At 39.7% G+C, this 18,254-nt stretch overlaps 1 protein-coding gene across 2 annotated transcripts in view; it reads right to left on the bottom strand.

The window, feature by feature from the left end:
• arhgdia (Rho GDP dissociation inhibitor (GDI) alpha) overlaps positions 1-18,254 on the bottom strand; it is a 47,349-nt gene that overhangs the window by 13,206 nt on the left and 15,889 nt on the right. For both annotated transcript variants that reach the window (XM_052033309.1, XM_052033310.1), the window contains exon 2: positions 4,705-4,907. In XM_052033309.1, coding sequence (XP_051889269.1) covers positions 4,705-4,894 — 190 coding nt within the window. In that variant the 5' untranslated portion in view covers positions 4,895-4,907. The remainder of the gene's footprint in view (positions 1-4,704; positions 4,908-18,254) is intronic.

Raw genomic sequence — 18,254 nt, 5'->3', positions numbered from 1 at the left:
TTCTGAGCAGATATAAATAGACCAGAGTCCAGACACTATGTTAAAGCCAAGTACTTATCCAGTCACCAATCTGAAGAGCCTTTTTAAATGCCTTATAGCACATCAACTCACACTCAATCCTGTTTTTAAAAAAAATGCATGAACAAATTTGTCACACTAACTAGGGAATCTGCCTTCAATTTAAATTGAAAGGAGAATTATTCCTGGAACAATGGAACTAATTTTGCTGTGGTAATGGAGACTAGCTATAAACACAGGATGGTACTCTCATATCAAATCTTAAAATATTGATTTGAATTTCTCATCTACCTGTAATGCTGCAAAAGATTTCAACTCAAATCACATTTCCACTTCATGCCAATCATTATAACCAGTTAAAAGATCTCAGTGTCTCATGCCAATTCATACTTTGAAGCTGTATGGGACTTGCATACATTATACAGTTTTCAAGCTACAGAGGAATAAAAGTCTTTACTTGGTTTCTATGCAAATGCACTGAATGGAAATGGAAACTAACACTGAGAAGTCACATTAGACACTCTCAGCAAAAATATTACAGCTAGGATCACACCGAAGACTCATTCAATTACTGTACAAGCTGCAACTTTGGTTCTTGCATTTGGGGATTAAAGCTTGAGCTGTTACGCTTCAAGATTCAGTATTCAGGAGATTTTAGTCTACATTGGCCAAACATCACAAACTTTGACAAGAATACACTGCTTTAAACATAAAGCAACAAGGAGGGAAAAAGAGAAAAATATCCAAAAGGCAGTAATTAAAAGTCACCACAATTTTTAAACCATCTAGAGTTTAAAATGATACAAAACTTCAAGGCGTTGCTAAATTACTTGCCAAGATAATTTATTTTGACCCTTTCTGTTGGAGATGTAGATCCAGACAATAAATTGCATTTGGAAAATGCAAGGTCTAATTGCAGTCAATTGCACAAACTGTGAACTAACATGTCACAATCTATAATGTCATTGTGGCTCTTAAATATTGTTTAAGCGCACAAGCAGTCAAGACAGTAGGGACCGTATACAGTCTTTGCAGTTTTAAGCACCCGACAGAAACACATGGATACTATGCAAACCAGGAACACTGAGTATTAGGAAAGTAACACTGAAAACTAGCATGCTAAAATGCACATGTTGTGACCACCCTGTTTGAACAGCAAGTACAAGGAAAATAGCAAATACTTAGATTTTAATCAACTAGCTAAATTATACAAGAACTCAAATTATGCTTTCTGAGAAATAAACAACCCAGAAACTTTTCTGATTGTAATCACATCATGTATTTAAAACCAGCCAACATTTGGTTTAATAACACCTCAACAGGGTAGTGGCAATGTCAGAGGCTAAAGAACTTCAGATTGTACAGAACTATAGAACGGTCCTTAAGAAGAAAAAAATAAAGCACTGACACGAAGACTTAAAATAGCTTTGTTTTAGAATCAGAACGGGATCTGATGTCACTTTTTGTTCCCGTTTTCAGCATCTGCAGTCTCTTGTCATAGTCTTAAATTTTGCTGTTATTTCTACAAAGACAATTAGCTTATCAAAAATCTTAAAAAGATGTAATCTTGCAACACTCCTAGTCAGACTCCATTAAAAATCCTCCCGGTAACTGTGAACCATATTCTTTTTCAAAGGGGAAAAGAAAAAGAACTTTGGGTAAATAGACAAATTGCCAGAAAGTCTAAAAACAGTCAGCTGACCATTAGGTTTAACCAAAGGACTAAAATAAATAATTATCAAATGTTGGCTATTACCTTCAAGAAGTTGAGGAAAAAGTGTGGAAGAGATGATTTGACTGTGGCCAGCTTTAGCCAGACCCAAACAAGTACCCGATTGCGGACACCAATAGTGTCTTGGCACACATCAGAATGATCCCAGTTCTTAAAGGGTCTGGTTAGAGGAAAGGTTGAATGAACCTGGAATTAGTCATTTAAAAGACCACAGAATCTGATATGGGAAATGCAAAGAAACTGCATGTTTTAGAGGATGAATCCATTATAAGAGGACTGACCTGAAAGTTAGAAATACGTCATTGGGGGTGAGAAACAGGAAAATCCCACAAAAAAAAACCATACAAATCTAAAAAGGCCCTGGATGATGTACAACTAATTTCAGATCACTATATTGCATTGAAGGTATCATTGTGGAGTGAGAGAAACACAACAGTAGAGTCCACCTGTGCAGACCTCTACTCCACTTCATTCCACCCTTTATCTTTTCTGGTATTTCTTCATTTCTTTAATGAGTTATTCCCAATTTTCCTGACCTCCACTACCTAGAAGGACAACAAAATCAGAAGCACAAAAACGCTACCACCAGTTGCCAGTTTCCTGCCGAGTGTCTTGAAAGCACTCCTTTGACATCAGATTTCAAATCCTGGAACCAACAGCACCACGGGAGTTATCTTGCTTTACAAATCGCAGTCTAAGGCACTTGCTCACTACTTTGAAACCAATTAAAGGTGGGCAATAAATGCTGGCCTTCAAGATATTCACCATCCAAAACCATGAAAGAAAGACTATGCTCCATAGAAACTGACATATATGCCTCATCTACCTACATTAAAAAAAAACTGCAACTTCTGGTCTTGTTTATAAATTTAAGTGAAAAAAGCTTCCCAAAGTACCCTAATAAAATTCAATTTCAATTCTACCACTACTGGATTTCCTAACATTATGTTCTAATGAAAACGGTGCTATTTCCTGAGGTTATCAAATCTGCAATGATTCAAAGGATTTTATATTCCACAATAACATACTGAATTCCTGACCAATATGAATATTTGGTAATCTAGTATTACAACAGAATATGGCGAGGCAGATTTAGAGTTATTATTAGCTGGGAAGGTAATCTAGTATTACAACAGAATATGGCGAGGCAGATTTAGAGTTATTATTAGCTGGGAAGGTAATCTAGTATTACAACAGAATATGGCGAGGCAGATTTAGAGTTATTATTAGCTGGGAAGGTAATCTAGTATTACAACAGAATATGGCGAGGCAGATTTAGAGTTATTATTAGCTGGGAAGGTAATCTAGTATTACAACAGAATATGACGAGGCAGATTTAGAGTTATTATTAGCTGGGAAAGTTGAATTCTTATCACATTCAACTAATCATGCAAATTGCCTTCTGCTCCAAAACATTCTTGACCTTAAAAGGCTGCCCAACCATGTGGGAGAGGGGAGGAAGTGGAGACAAACCAGAATTAAGTCCACCTTAAGTGTTTCTCAATATTTGCATTGCCCCATTTCCAGCAGTCATCAGAAAGCTCAGCTGATCATTTTAACTCCATTCCATTCACAGGAACTGGAGCCAGTTGCCAGCTGAGACAAGTCTTGTTCTCTTGCCACATGTTTTGGCAACCAAGACACTCTCAGGATTCATAGCAACCAGAGTCCTCTCCAGGGAACACTCTCCCTCAAGCATGCTTTATTTAGTTAGAATCAGATGGGATGCAAGACATTTTGATCCTTATTACACTCACTTTCACTTTCCCAAACCAAATTGACTCAGTTTTGTGTCCCATTTATTGAAATACAGTGTGTAATTTTTACTAGACTCAAAACAACTCAGAATTCAAAAGATGGACACCAATCTTTGCCAAAATAGGTTTGAAAAAGTAGCATACATACACTTGCAGATTTGACAATCAGAACTTCAAGTTGTGGTACAATGCAAATGCTTTTAACACGTCTTTGGCATCACACTTACAAATATATGGAAAAAATCAACTGAAATGAAAATCAGTGGCAAGCAAACTGAGTGCTTATTGATACAAAAACAAAAGACAGATCAGAAAAGATTTACCTTGATACTGACATTCCCACATTTTCAAGACTGTTGTAGGTTTTTAGAATAATTCTCACATGGATAACTGTCTTCTAAAGATGTCTAGCATGACATCCGCTAAAAGCTGAATGCCCCTTCATTCAGAAGAAAAAACACTGCAGCCAAGGCCAATTACACTATCACCAAACGCTTTCATTCTCTGGAGAAATTCACTGGATAGCAGGCACAAGAGGAACTAATTTACTGGACGGACAGAGGGAGAAAGTTTTCACTAGTTGGAAAGAGGATAACTTGAGACTATTAATGCAAGATTGTTAACAAGACATTCAATAGGAAATGCACAAAAAATGCCTTTAGCTAAAAATTGGCAAGAATGCAGAGGTGGTGGTTAAAGTGAAGATATGGAAACATTTAAGAGTAAGCTAGACAAATTTATGAAGGAAAGGGATTAAAGGGCTACACTGATAGACTTAAAGTATAGAACATTTGAGCAGAATATAAAAACACCAGCGTGGACTAGTTGGGGCAAATGGTCTAAGCCAGAAATCCCATGTAAACCACACAAGAATTGGAAATTAGTGATAAAACATCTTAAAATTGAGGTGGGGCAGAAAATCCTGTTGTTGTATATCCTTCCATATTTATAAGAATGAGAATTCCTTCAGCTGCCAACATCCAACAAGGATCAGCTAACATAACAGAACTTGTCTGTCTGAATGGTTCAGCTGCTTCTTTCTAACTCACTAAACATCTAGATGGTTATTTATAGAGGATAAAACTATCACCCTTCCATGAGCATACGCACAAAACTGAGTTGAGTCCCAAGGAACTGGGAGAATGGTAAAGGGGTGTCTGATATAACTACCACATTCTTGAAAAAAAGCAGACTTACCAACAGGTTTAGAGCGGTTTCCCAGCAGTACCTCTTTGTACTTCCTGAGGCTCTCATCATCTTTGTCCAGTTCTTCAATCTCCTGAAGAGTTTTCTGTGCTGGTGGTTTGTAACTCACTACAGGTTCTTCTTCCTGATTCTCAGCAGCAATTGCTGCCAGCTGTTCTGCGGTTGGCTCTTGCTCTGCCATTTCTTTCACACAACTGTAATAGAAACAGCAAAATGTGAGTTCCCAGTGTTGTGAAGATCATTATACACTTACACTCAGAAATTAAGCATTGGGGTTTAAGATTCAGCATCAACACTGACACCAACTCCATTATGATTGCAACATACTTGAAGGATCCAAACAACTCAAGTTAACGAAGTCTTAAAACATCTCCTGACAATACTGTTCTGAACAGGGAGCTTGAAACTCTAACAGCCACTTTCGTTCTAAATTCATAGAACTCTTCTTGTAGTGAGTTGCAATGACAAGAGTTTTTAAATTTCACATTGCGATCAAAAGACAATGCTTGTTTTAAAAATGCAGTACAAATTGATCTTTTTTAAACAAAAAGACAATGAAATATTACAGTTTTTAAGCAGTGATTCAGCCAAGGTATCATAAGGCAGTTAATCAATGCACAATTCTAATGTCCAAACTTTTAAGAATGGGAATGGGGTGTGGGGGCGGTGCCTGTATTTCTGGATCTACCCACCCACCCCTCACCATACAAAATTGAAACATACCTTGAAGTATACAGTCTTTCAACAGAAGGGACACCAAAAAAAAGGATTCGGTCAACATTTACAATGCAGTTACTGTAAAACACAACTAGCATGTCGATGCAGGAAGCTCAGCCTTAGTTTTCATTCTTCCATATATGGCAGCAGAATTAACATGGTTTCACAATGAGTTTCAAGAACACAGATGAATTTAACCCAATAACTTCCCTCAAGCAAAGATCAGTATTGCTCAATATCATGCTTTTAATTACATTGTAACAGCAGCAAATATAATGCTTTAACTTTAAGCACGAAGTTCACACCATCCAGATGACAGATGACAGCCATATCTACTGATACAGTGGAGAAAATAAAACAGGTCAACAGCAAGATTCAGCAATCAATGAGATTCTGCAAATCTGGACAGGTTAGATAATAACCCTTTCCTTCACATGGCAGAGAATCTATTATTTCACCTATAATCCAGTTATTAATCAGTCACTGCATCATGTGACTACCAGGAAGGCAGAGGGATAACTAGATAGGTCTTGATGCTTTTGCCTCCAGCCTCTCCTACTTCTCCAAATTGTGCACATTTATACAAAACATCCTGTGACAGAGCCAAGTGGGCCCCAAGTTATATTCAAAATAATTACTATTTATTAAATGTATCTGATATAGGCCTAGAATGCAAATCTGTTGAGAATGAACTATTTTGGATTCATGTCACAATGGATTTTTCACGATCTTTCAAACGTGCTTATAGAGCCGACATCTTTTTCCCAGGGCAGCAATGGACAATACCAGTTTAACAAGAGGAGGAAGATTGTGGGGGGCGGGGCGGGGGTGATAGACTTCAGAGGTAGATATTTCCAGACAATGATGGGTGCCTGGAACGCACTGCACTGCCGGGAGTGGTGGTAGAGGCTGATATAATAGGGACATTTAAAAGACTCTTAGGTAGGCACATGGATGTAAGAAAAGTTGAAAAAAATGGAGGGTTATAGGCTGTGTAGGAGAGAGTTAGATTGATTAGGGAGTAGGTTTATATAGGTTGGCACATCATGGGCTGAAGGGCCTGTACTGTGCTGTTTTATGTTCTATTACTTCACTGTGCTGAAATAATGTGGAGATCTGTACAGCTAAGATAAACAGGAAAGTGAATCAAAGTTATGGATAACAATTACAGACCCACAGGCTGATTTAAAGTTAAACTCAAACAATTAGAGACTCATATTAATTTACACTTCTACCTGATGTGTGTTAGTAAACACTTGGTGAAGCACGTTCATTGGGAGAAGGAACACTCTCAATCTGGGAGCTATACAAGACCAGAACAAGGTACTATAATCATAGAACAAATAGACCATTAAGCCTGTCAAGTTTGCTCTTTAAGAACAATCCCAGTTGGACCCACTCCCCATTGTCCTGCAAATACTTTTATTACATTCTTATCCAGCACACTTAGTCATACAGCACCACTGCACAGAAACAGACCCTTCGGCCCATCTAGTCCATGCCGGCCTGGTTTTCTGACTGGTCCCATCTATCTGCACTCAGACCATCGCCCTCTATACCTCTCATTCATGCACCTATCCAAACTCCTCTTAACTGTTACAATGGAACCCACATCCACCACTTCCGCTGGCAGCTCGTTCCACACTCGCACCACCCTCTGAGTGAAGTAGTTCCCCCTCAGATTCCCCTTAAATATTTCACCTTCTACCCTAAACCTATGACCTCTAGCTCTAGTCCCATCCAACCTCAGGAAAAAGCCTGCATGCATTCACCCTATCTATACCCCTCATAATTTTGTATATTCCTACAAGATCTCCCCTCATTCTCCTGCACTCCATGGAATAAAGTCCTAACCTAACCTTGTAATTCAGGCCCTCAAGTCCCGGCAACATTCATGTACATTTTCTCTGCACTCTTTCAAGCTTATATCTTTCCTGCAGGTATGTGACCAGAACTGCATACAATGCTCTAAATTCAGCCTCACCAACATCTTGTACAACTTCAACATCCCAACTCCTGTACACAATGCACTGATTTATGAAGGCCAAAGTGCCAAAAAGCTCTCTTTACAACTCTATCTACCGTGATGCCACTTCCAAGTAATTAAGGATCTGTATTCCCAGGTCCTTTTGTTTTACCACACACCTCAGAGCCCTACCATTCACTGTGCAAGTCTTACCCTGGTTCGTCCTCCCAAAGTGCAGCACCTCACACTTGTCTGCATTAAATTCCATCTGCCATTTTTCAGCCCATTTTCCCAGCTGGTCCAGATCACTTTGCAAGCTTTAATAGCCTTCCTCACTGTCCACTCTGCCCCAATCTCAGTGCCATCTGCAAATCTGATGCTCCAGTTTACCATATAATCATCTAAATCATTAATATAGATGATAAACAACAGGTCCAGCATAGATCCCTGCAACACACCACTAGTCACAGGCTTCCAGTCAGAGAGACAACCATCTACTACCACTCTCTGGCTTCTCCCATTAAGCCAACATTGAATCCAATTGACTACTTCATCCTGAATGCCAAGAGACTTAACCTTCTGGACCAGCCTCCCATGCGGGACTTCATCAAAGGCCTTGCTAAAGTCCATGTAGACGACGTCCACCGCCTTCCCTTGATCAACCTTCCTGGTAACCTACTTGAAAAACTCAGATTGGTTAGACATGACCTGCCATGCACAAAGCCATGCTGACTATCCCTAATCAGGCCCTGTCTATCCAAATATCTGTATATCCTGTCCCTCAGAATACCTTCCAATAATTTCCTGGCTTATTCTTAGAGACTTTCTTAAACAACAGAACCTTAGCTACTCTCCAGTCCTCCAATACCTCACCTGTGGCTAAGGATGTTCTAAATATCCATGTCAGGGCCCCTGCAATTTCTGCATTAGCCTCCCACAAGGTCTGAAGGGACACCTCGTCAGGACCTGGGGATTTATCCACCCTAATTCACCTCAAGACAGCAAGCACCTCCTCTTCTGTAAGCTGGATATGGTCCATAATCTCACTACTCTTTTGTCTCAGTCCTATAGACTGTCTTTTGAGTAAATACAGATGCAAAAAACTCATTCAAGATCTCCCCCATCTCTCTTGGCTCCACAGAGATGTCCATGTTGATCTTCATGAGGACCAATTTTGTCCCTTGTTATCCTTTTGCTTTTAATAGCTTAGAAACCCTTTTTCACCTTGTCTGCCAGAGTAACCTCATGTTCTCTTTTAGCCCTCCTGATTTCTCTTAAGTGTTCTCTTGCATTTCTTATACTCAAGCACCTCGTTTGATCCTAACTGCCTATACCCAATAGGCACCTCCTTTTTCTTTACCAGGGCCTCAATATCCCTCGATAACCAAGGTTCCCTAAACCTGTCAGCCTTGCCTTTTACTCTAAGAGGAACATACAGATTCTGTACTCCCAACATTTCACTTTTGAAGGCCTCCCACTTGCCACGCATCTCTTTGCCAGAAAACAACATGGCTGCCAGATCCCTTCTGATGATCCCATCAAAATTGGCTTTCCTCCAGTTTAGAATCTTAACCCTAGGACCAGTCCTAACCTTCTCCATAATTATCTTGAAACTAATGGAATTATGATCACTAGATCCAAAGTGTTCCCCTACACTCACTTCTGTCACCTGCCATCTCTTTCCTTAAGAGGAGATCCAGTATGGCACTCTCTAGTTGGGACCTCCGTATATTAAGGAAACTTTCCTGAACACATTTGACAAATTCTATCTCATCCAGTCCTTTTACAGAATGGGAGTCCTAGTCAATGTGGAAAGTTAAAAGCACCTACTATCACAATTTTATATTTCCTACAACTGTCTGCTATCTGTCTACAAATTTGCTCCTCTAAATCCCACTGACTATTGGGTGGTCTAATATAGTCCCATTAATGTGGTCGTCCTTTTTTTATTTCTCAGTTCCACCCAAATTGCCTCAGTAGTCAAGCCCTCCAGTACCTCCTCTCTGAGCACTGCCGGAACATTTTCCCAGATGAGTAACGCCACCTCTCCCCCTCTATCATGTCTAAAACAACAGAACCCCAGAACACTGAGTTGCCAGTCCTGCCCTTCCTGCAACCAAGTCTCACTAATGACTGCAACATCATAATTCCACATACGGATCTATCCTCCAAGTTCATCTGCCTTACCTACAATACTCTTTGCATTGAAATATACACAACTCAGAACATTAGTCCCACCGTGCTCAACCTTTCGGTTTCCATCTTTGCCTGTAGACTTAACATCTATTTTCCCCACAGCCTCTCCACTTGCTGTCCTGTCACTCTGGTGCACCCCCCCTCCACCCCCCCCCCCCCTCCACCCCCCCCGAGTAGCACTAGCAAACCTTCCTGCAAGGATCTAAGGATAATTGTTCCCCTCCAGTTCAGGTGCAAACCATCCCGTTTGCACAGGTCCCACCTGTCCTGGGATCTAAACTGCACCATCTTCCTAGTTCTTGTCTCACTAGCACATGGCACGGGTAGTAATCCTGAGATCACCACCCCGGAGGTTCCGTCTTTTAACTTAGCACCCAACTCCCTGAACTCACTTTGCAGGATCTCGTCACTTTTCCTGCCTATGTCATTGGTACCAATGTGTACCACGACCTCTGGCTGCTCACCCTCCCCCTTAAGAATGCTATGGGCTCTATCCAAGACATCTGGATCCTGGGAGGCAACATACTATCTGAATCTCATTCTTGTCCATAGAACCTCCTGTCTGCTCCCCTAACCAATGAATCCCCTATCACTACCAGTTGCCTCTTCTCCCCCCTTCCCTTCTGAGCCAAAGTGTCAGGCTCAGTACCCGAGACCTTCTGAACGCTGCAACTGAATTGGCCTCCACTACTACCATAAACCCTTACTGCTCAAAAGACACCACTGCTCAGAAGTTTTTCCTTACATCACTTTTGATTCTTGACCCATCACCAGGATGACTCCATCTACCCTGTCTATACCCTACATGATTCTAAATGCCTCTACTGCAACCATCAATTAGATCACTACCGATAATTCCAAGGGAAATTTCTTCTTAAAGTTTCTAGAATCTGGGACTTACTATCACAACAAACAATTGAGGTGAATGAACAAAATTCATGCAAGGGGAAACCAGATAAGCAGGAGCAGGAGAGAAAGATGCATTGATAAAAGATGGGAGAAAGCTCATGTGGAACAAACACCAAATGGCCCATTTTTCTGGATTGCAAAGACTATGTAATACCATTGAATCTGTTATAAATATCAACTATTACAAAAAGCTCACAGAATCCCATAATTAATGGCAAATGTATAACCTCACACACAATGTAAGCTCACTACTGACCATGCTAAACAGTAGCCCCTCAACAACTAATTCTCCAGCAAAACCATCACTTGTGGGCCTTGAATTAATAGTCTTCATTCTGAATTTTTTCTCAATGCCCTAAAACAACAACTATGGGTACCTATAAATGTAGAAGAGGAACGATATCAGTAAACAAGTTAAAATTGAAGGCAGCAATACAAGTCAGGGAGATGGAAAGGCAGAAATTGGATCTCAGCACAGGAATTGTGAAAATGGCATGCTAAAAAGCACGTCAATGAACATAGGCAATAGTAGGGCAAAACAGGATGCAAAGGTAGAGTTCAAAATGATATGAAATTTCTGTATGATGAAATAAAGACAATTGGAAATAGTAGGTCTTAAGGCTAGAAACACAAGAGCTTTGTGGGGAAGCTAACAGGAAATGTTCTGGGAATAGAATTAGTACAAGACTAACAGAAGTTGATTCAGACTTGTGAAAACCTAACTTTAATCCACCACACACTTATCCATTCAACTAAGTACATCCTCAGAACTGCAAAGGGTTAGTCAAACAGGATTTCTCTTTCATAAATCCATACATCCTGGGCCTCTGTACCTCCCTCTGCAACTGGATCCTCCACTTCCTGTCATGAGACCACAGTCAGTGTGGATCTGTAATAACACCTCCTCACTGACAATGAACACAGGCGCACCTCAAGGATGCATGCTTAGCCCACTGCTCTACTCTCTCTCTACTGTCATAACTGCGTGGCTAAGCACAGCTCAAACATCATCTATCAATTCGCCGATGACTCCGCTGTTGTTGGTAGAATCTCAGATGGTGACAAGGAGGCATACAGGAGTGAGCTAGATCAGCTGGTTGAGTGGTGTCACAACCACACACTCAACGTCAGCAAGAGTGCTGTCGCAAAACAACAAATTTGACAATATACAAGTCAGTGATAATAATCTCGATTCTGACTATACTCAATCCCATGTTTGTTTCTAGATCTGGTTAATTCATCCTTCAGGATAGACTCCACTTTCCCTACTACTGATGTTATATTATCAGGTATTTCACCATTTTCTCGCTCCTTCTCTTCTTAAATAGTGGACTCATATTTGCTACACTCCAATCTGCAGGAACAATTCCAGAAACTATAGGATTTTGAAAGGAGATAGCCAGAGCATCTACCAGCCTCTCACAACTCTGGGATGGATACCATTGAGTCCTTAGAATTTATCAGCTTTCAGTCTTGTTAGGGCACCAAAATAAATATTAAATAGGAGATTGGGAAAAGATCTTTTAAAAAGGATAACTGGAATTCAGATGTTTTTCCCCCCCTGAAGGCATGTTCTAAAATAGAACTTACTTTCAAAAATGAAATTCAAAGATATACGGAGTTAGAGAAAAGGACCCAATCAGATGATTCACGGAGAACACGACCAGTAGAAATTTGTTCAGCTGAATAGCTTTGTGCTCCTACATTCTACAAGGTACTAGTGCTGAAATGCAACAATAAATAGGTCTATTTCTCAATTCAGGACATACCAAAGGTCTACTTGAAGTGATGGCCATTTTTGCTGGACTCCTAGAATACACTTCATTACCTCAACCACCAAAATTCCTCATGAACAAATTGACAATGAGTCAACGTTGACAGAATGTGTGAAGCATTGAAAGGTTTCCAAGAGATTTGATAATAGTCTAACACTGCAAATTTCAATTCATTAATGCATATCACAGACCCACACACTAAGGGCAAGGGTTACAATCCAAATATTTCCAGCTATTAAAACATCAGCTTGAAACAGCCATTCATGTACAAATCTTGTAATTGGTCTAAAGCCTCTAACGACAGCTTTCAATAGCAAATATATAAAAAAAAATCAGATGTGCTCTTAGATATGATACTGTTAGACAAACAGTAAATTGCATTTCAAAGCTTATTTCATTTTTAGCAAGTTAATTAAAGCCTAAATGCTTGGATGCAATTTTGAATCACAAAATTCTACAAAAATATCAAAGATTGCCTTAAAAAAGTACCAATCTCAAGATGAGGTTAATGAGATAGAAAATTAAGAGTGTTAGTGTTGCAATACATTTAGGAAATTGATATACAATAGGTACCAATAAGTGCAGAAGAACAGGTATCTTGAACTGCATGCCACAAATCCATAAAGACAGTAAGACAAATAGGCAATTTAGTTAATACTACATACAGGATACAAGCCTTCAGTCAAGACAAGTACACAACAGCATGAAGATTAGACTGAAATATTCACAACACTAGCTATGCAACAGTCCTGGTCAACATATCAAAATAGGTGATAGCACTAGAGATGATGCAGAGGAAATTGACAAGGATTTTTCCAGGGCTAGAAAGTTTTAGTTATGAGTGATTAACTATACCAAGGCAGTTTTCTTTATATCAGCAACTGAGCAGATACCCGTCCCCATCATTGGTAGTATCTACAGGAGGTGCTGCCTCAAGGCGGCAACATCTATCATCAACAATCCCCACCATCCGGGCTACGTCACCTTCTCACAGCTACCATTGGGGAGGAGGTACAGAAGCCTGAAGTTTTTTTTGTTCTAGTTGTGTTCTATCCTGTAAAAATTGTGCATAATTGTGCCAACTATTCTACATTTTCATTTTTATGATTTTCTTAAAACTCAAAGGGCCAAATAAAATGAGAGCAGTTTTGTATCACAGAGTATTCCTGCACATCACATTTATTATGGAGAAATAGCTATCAAAGTGACCCAAGAATTATCTGTGCCACAAAGATTATTTGTTGATTGGAAAAAGCGACAAAAATTCAGAATAGTAGAACTTCAATTCAAAAAGTTATTTCTTCTTCCCCATTGTTTCTGCAAAATCTTTACGAAAATAAAATTCAAAACAATCCTATTTGCCTTTGCTTGATGCTAGCTCATAAGAGATTATTGACCGAATCTCAGGCTCTCCTTACTTGTATGAACAGCATAACAGCCACTGATCAGACAGTAGACACTGAACATTCAGACAATCAGCAGTTATGAGAAATATCACTAGCAGTAAGCAGAACACTTGAGTAATAAAATCATCTAGGCATTAATTTTCTGTCACTGTAGCAAAGTAACTTTAAAGCTCTTCTGTGGATATTAATTTCTTGGATATAAACTTGGTGAAACTAAAATAGTTTTTTTTTGGTTACTCTTGGTTCTCTAACATGAAACAATTATGGGAATGGAAGCCAGACAGATAAATGGAAAATGCCTAAACAATTTTATTAATTTATCAGAAGGAATTCCAAAGCTCGACTTCAGTGCATTCTACCGTTACGTGACCTAAAAATCGAACATATCTTGAAAGGCAGGCAGAGGAAAGGAAACAACTTTTGGCCTACATTTCACTGAAATGCATTTTTAACTTCTGAGAACACAGAAAAACAGAAGCAGAAGTAGGTCACAAGGCTCCATGCCATCTAAGCCATTCTGCAAGATCTTGGCTTTAAAACAAAGCTAGAAATGGTTAACAGGGCAAGCAGCATCGGTGGAGGGGGAAAATAGTTAACATACAGGGCGTTAACATACAATGCACATTGATGAAGTTAGAGCAGTGGATGTGGTGTACATGGATTTCAGTAAGGCATTTTACAAGGTTCCTCATGGAAGGCTCATTCCGAGAGTCAGGAGGCATGGGATCCAGGGAAACCTGGCTGTGTGGATTCAGAACTGGCTCACCCATCGAAGACAGAGGGTGGTTGTAGATGTAGGGTATTCTGCCTGGAGGTCAGTGACCAGTGGTGTTCTGCAGGGATCTGTTCTGGTACCCCTGCTGATTTTTCTTATAAATGACTGAGGATGTGGAAGGGTGGGTTATTAAGTTTGCAGATGACACGAAGTTTGGTGGTGGTGTGGATAGTGTAGAAGGTTGCTGCAGGTTACAACAGGGCATTGATAGGATGCAAAGCTGGGCTGAAAAGTGGCAGAAAGAGTTCAACCCAGAAAAGTGAGGTGATACATTTTCGAAGATAGAATTTGAAGGCAGAATACAAGGTTAATGGCAGGACTCTTAGCAATGTGGAGGAACAGAGGTATTGTGGGCTCCAAGTCCATAGATCCCTTTAAGCTGCTGTGTAGATTGATAGGGTTGTTAAGAAGGCATATGGTGTGTTGGCCTTCATTAGTTGGGGTATTAAGTTCAAGAGCTGTGAGGTAATGTTGCAGCTCTATAAAACTTTGGTTAGACCACACTTGGAGTATTGTGTTCAGTTCTGGTCACCTTATTATAACGAGGATGTGGAAGCTTTAGAGGATGCAGAGGAGATTTACCAGGATGCTGCCTGGATTGGAGAACATGTCTTATGAGGAAAGGTTACGTGAGCTAGGGTTTTTCTCTTTGGAACGAAGGAGGATGAGATGTGACTTAATAGAGGTGTACAAGAGGCATAGATCAAGTGGACAGTCAGACTTTTACCTAGGGCAAAAATGGCTAACACGAGGGAGCATAATTTTAAGATGATTGGAGGAAGGTATTGGGGGGGGGGGGGGGGGGGGGTGGTCAGAGGCAAGTTTTTAAAACAGTGGTGGGTGCATGGAACACATTGCTGGCAGAGGTGGTGGAGACAGATACATTAGGGACATAAGAGACTCTTAGAAAAATGGAGGGCTATATGGGAGGGAATGGTTAAATAGTTCTTAGAGTAGGATAAAACGTCAGCACAACATCATGGGCCAAAGGGCCTGCACTGTGCTGTAATGTTCTATGTTTTGAACTCCATCAAACAGATGCATTTTTATCCATTTTTTCCTCAAAGTACAATCATCCTCATACCAGGAAAAGATCTAATTTACGCTGCACCAACTTCAAGACAAATATCTTTTGTTTTTAAAAAGGATCACACAAAGATCTATACAATCTTAGCAAGACCCTCTTCCTTTTGTACTCCAAGCCTTTGTGCAGTCAACCTTCCAAATTGCATGCTGAACATTCATTTTCTTTGCATCCAATGAACTAGCACACTAGAGCCAGTCACACAGCATGGAAACAAGCCCTTTGGCCCAACTCGTCCATGCCAACCAAGCTGTCTATTTGAGCTAGTCTTATTTGTCTGCATTTGGCCCATATCCCTCCAAACCTTTCCTAACCACGTACCTGTCCAAATGTCTTTGAAACATTGTAATTGCACCCATCTCTACCACTTCCTCTGGCAGCTCACTCCATTGACCCACCATCCTCTGCATGACAAAGCTGCCCCTCAGATCCCTCTTAAATCTTTCCCTTCTCTCCTTAAACCTCTGCCCTCTCATTTTAGACACCCCAAAGCCAGGATAAAGACTGCAGCCAGTTACCTTATTTATGCCCTCCATGATTTTATAGACCTTTAAGGTCACCCCTCAGCCTCCTATGCTCCGGGGGAAAAAGTCCCAGCCTATCCAGTCTCTCCTTGCAGCTCAAGTCCCAGCAACATTCTCCTGAATCTTTTCTGCACTCTTTCTAGCTTAATGACATCCTTCCTATACCCAGGCAACCAGAACTATAGTATTCCAAGTGCACATCAATATTTACCAGATTCTCAGTGCTTAAAAAGCAGTTTTCCCTCTTCCAACTAATGCATACAACCTCACATTTCTCTAGATCACTTCCACTTGCCACATTCATGCCCATTTAGCAGACACACTTGCAGCTCATTTCCCCTCCCTGCTTTGCATACAACAAAATGTAGGAACTTGAACATGAAAACAAAATGTAGCAAATAAAGTATATCCAGCAGCATCAGCTTGTTATTTTCTCTAACTGGTGAATGGATAGACTTGCTATTATGACTGGTGGATGAAATAAGCAAATTCCTGTTTGGCTCAAAGTAAAATGTTTCCATTCACAATGCCAAGATGCAGCGACCACCTACTCTTAGATACAAGTATCCTTCAACTGCACTGGAGTTCTCCAGGACAAACAAAAACTATGCACATTAGCATTTCCAATTTACTAAACCATTTGTATTGTAAAGAAAGTTTGTGGAGCCCAAAATAAATTTAACGCAGCTTCCTGGAAACTACCCATTTAGATCAGTCTACTCCATTACCTATTCACTTACTGCCAGCACATTACCGCAACTAGGTTCAACATGGTGCAAGTTTTAATCAGTATACACCAATAATTTAACTTCAAACATAAACAAAAACATTTCTATCATTAATAATCAGAATTCATTAATTTGACCAGATAAACATTTCAAAATGGAACAAAGGTTTTTCATTTTTTCTTATGTTACAGACAGATGAACACAATACTTCGAGGTAAAATTTGTTATTGATTTATGCATTTTGACAGGTATCCAAGCTTGTAATTGAACACTCATTAAAAGGCAGATTTCAATCGTATTCATTTCAACAGATAAAAATCCTTATTAGTTTGATTTTATTAAGTTTTCAGATTTGCACAATAAGGGGGTGTTAGGTACCTGTCAAAATACAATCATATTTTACCTGCTTTAAATTTTGTTTGGCAGTTACGCTAAGTTGATGAGAAATTCAAATAACCTTGTCTGCAGACTCAAGCCCTGATGTAAAATCATTTCCCTTAGTCCACTCCTATATACAAGAAACTAACATGTCAAAAAGTGTTAGTTCTCAATATGCATTGATAACTTGGCTCACTCTCAAGTTACAAATGAATGCAAGTTCCAATTAATCTCTCCCATTTCTTTACTCTAAATAAAGACTTTTAAAACTTGCAAACCTTAAACATTTGAATTCCAGTTAATGTGTTAAATAAGGAAAGTGGTGAGAAAACTACAACATTTTCCAGACTGCCATAATGCAGTGAAAAGTCACTCAAAGGTAAGACCACCGTACATATGTTTTGCTCCAGCTTTTCACACATTGGCTGTTCAGATAGTCTATTAAAAAAAATGACAGCTGGATCTCTCCTTTATTGGGTTTAATGGATTGAAGTGCTTTAAATGCTCCAATTAGCTAATGATCAGCATGGTTCTGGAATGGAGGGTTGTCTTGAGAGTTTGGGGACAATGTTGGGGAAAGGGGGGGAGATTTTAATTAGCAGACTCTGATGTACTAATCTATCATTCAAGCCTTCATTTGATATTTTGCGAGCAGTAACTACTTCTTACAATTTCTTAATTTCTTACAAAGCAATGTCATGAAGTTTATCTAATATACAAACAGCAACCTACCAAGAAAAAGGTAACCCCAATTCAGCACTTCTTCCTGCTTAGCCACATTAATTTATTTTATTCTTGGAAAACAAAGTAAAGGATTTTGATTTGATATTGAGTGACCCATTTATCAACTTCTATCTAGCGAGGTAACTGACAAGGCAAAGATTAGAAAGTCACCTACTTTCTAGATGATCCTTCAACAGGCAGGGTGATGCAATGGAAGCAAACACAAATACCAGTGGAAGAACCAATCCATTTGACTTGACTTACCAAGGTTAAAATGGGAATAACAGTCAATTGACCATGAGTGGTAACTCATCTCTTTAGAAGTGACGTGCCACAACATGAAAGCAGCACCCAAAGCAA

Source organism: Pristis pectinata, chromosome 18 (genome assembly GCF_009764475.1).
Source record: "Pristis pectinata isolate sPriPec2 chromosome 18, sPriPec2.1.pri, whole genome shotgun sequence".
Taxonomy (NCBI): domain Eukaryota; kingdom Metazoa; phylum Chordata; class Chondrichthyes; order Rhinopristiformes; family Pristidae; genus Pristis; species Pristis pectinata.
The sequence above is the reverse complement of the archived record's forward strand: the minus strand, read 5'-3'. Positions and strand labels throughout refer to the sequence as shown.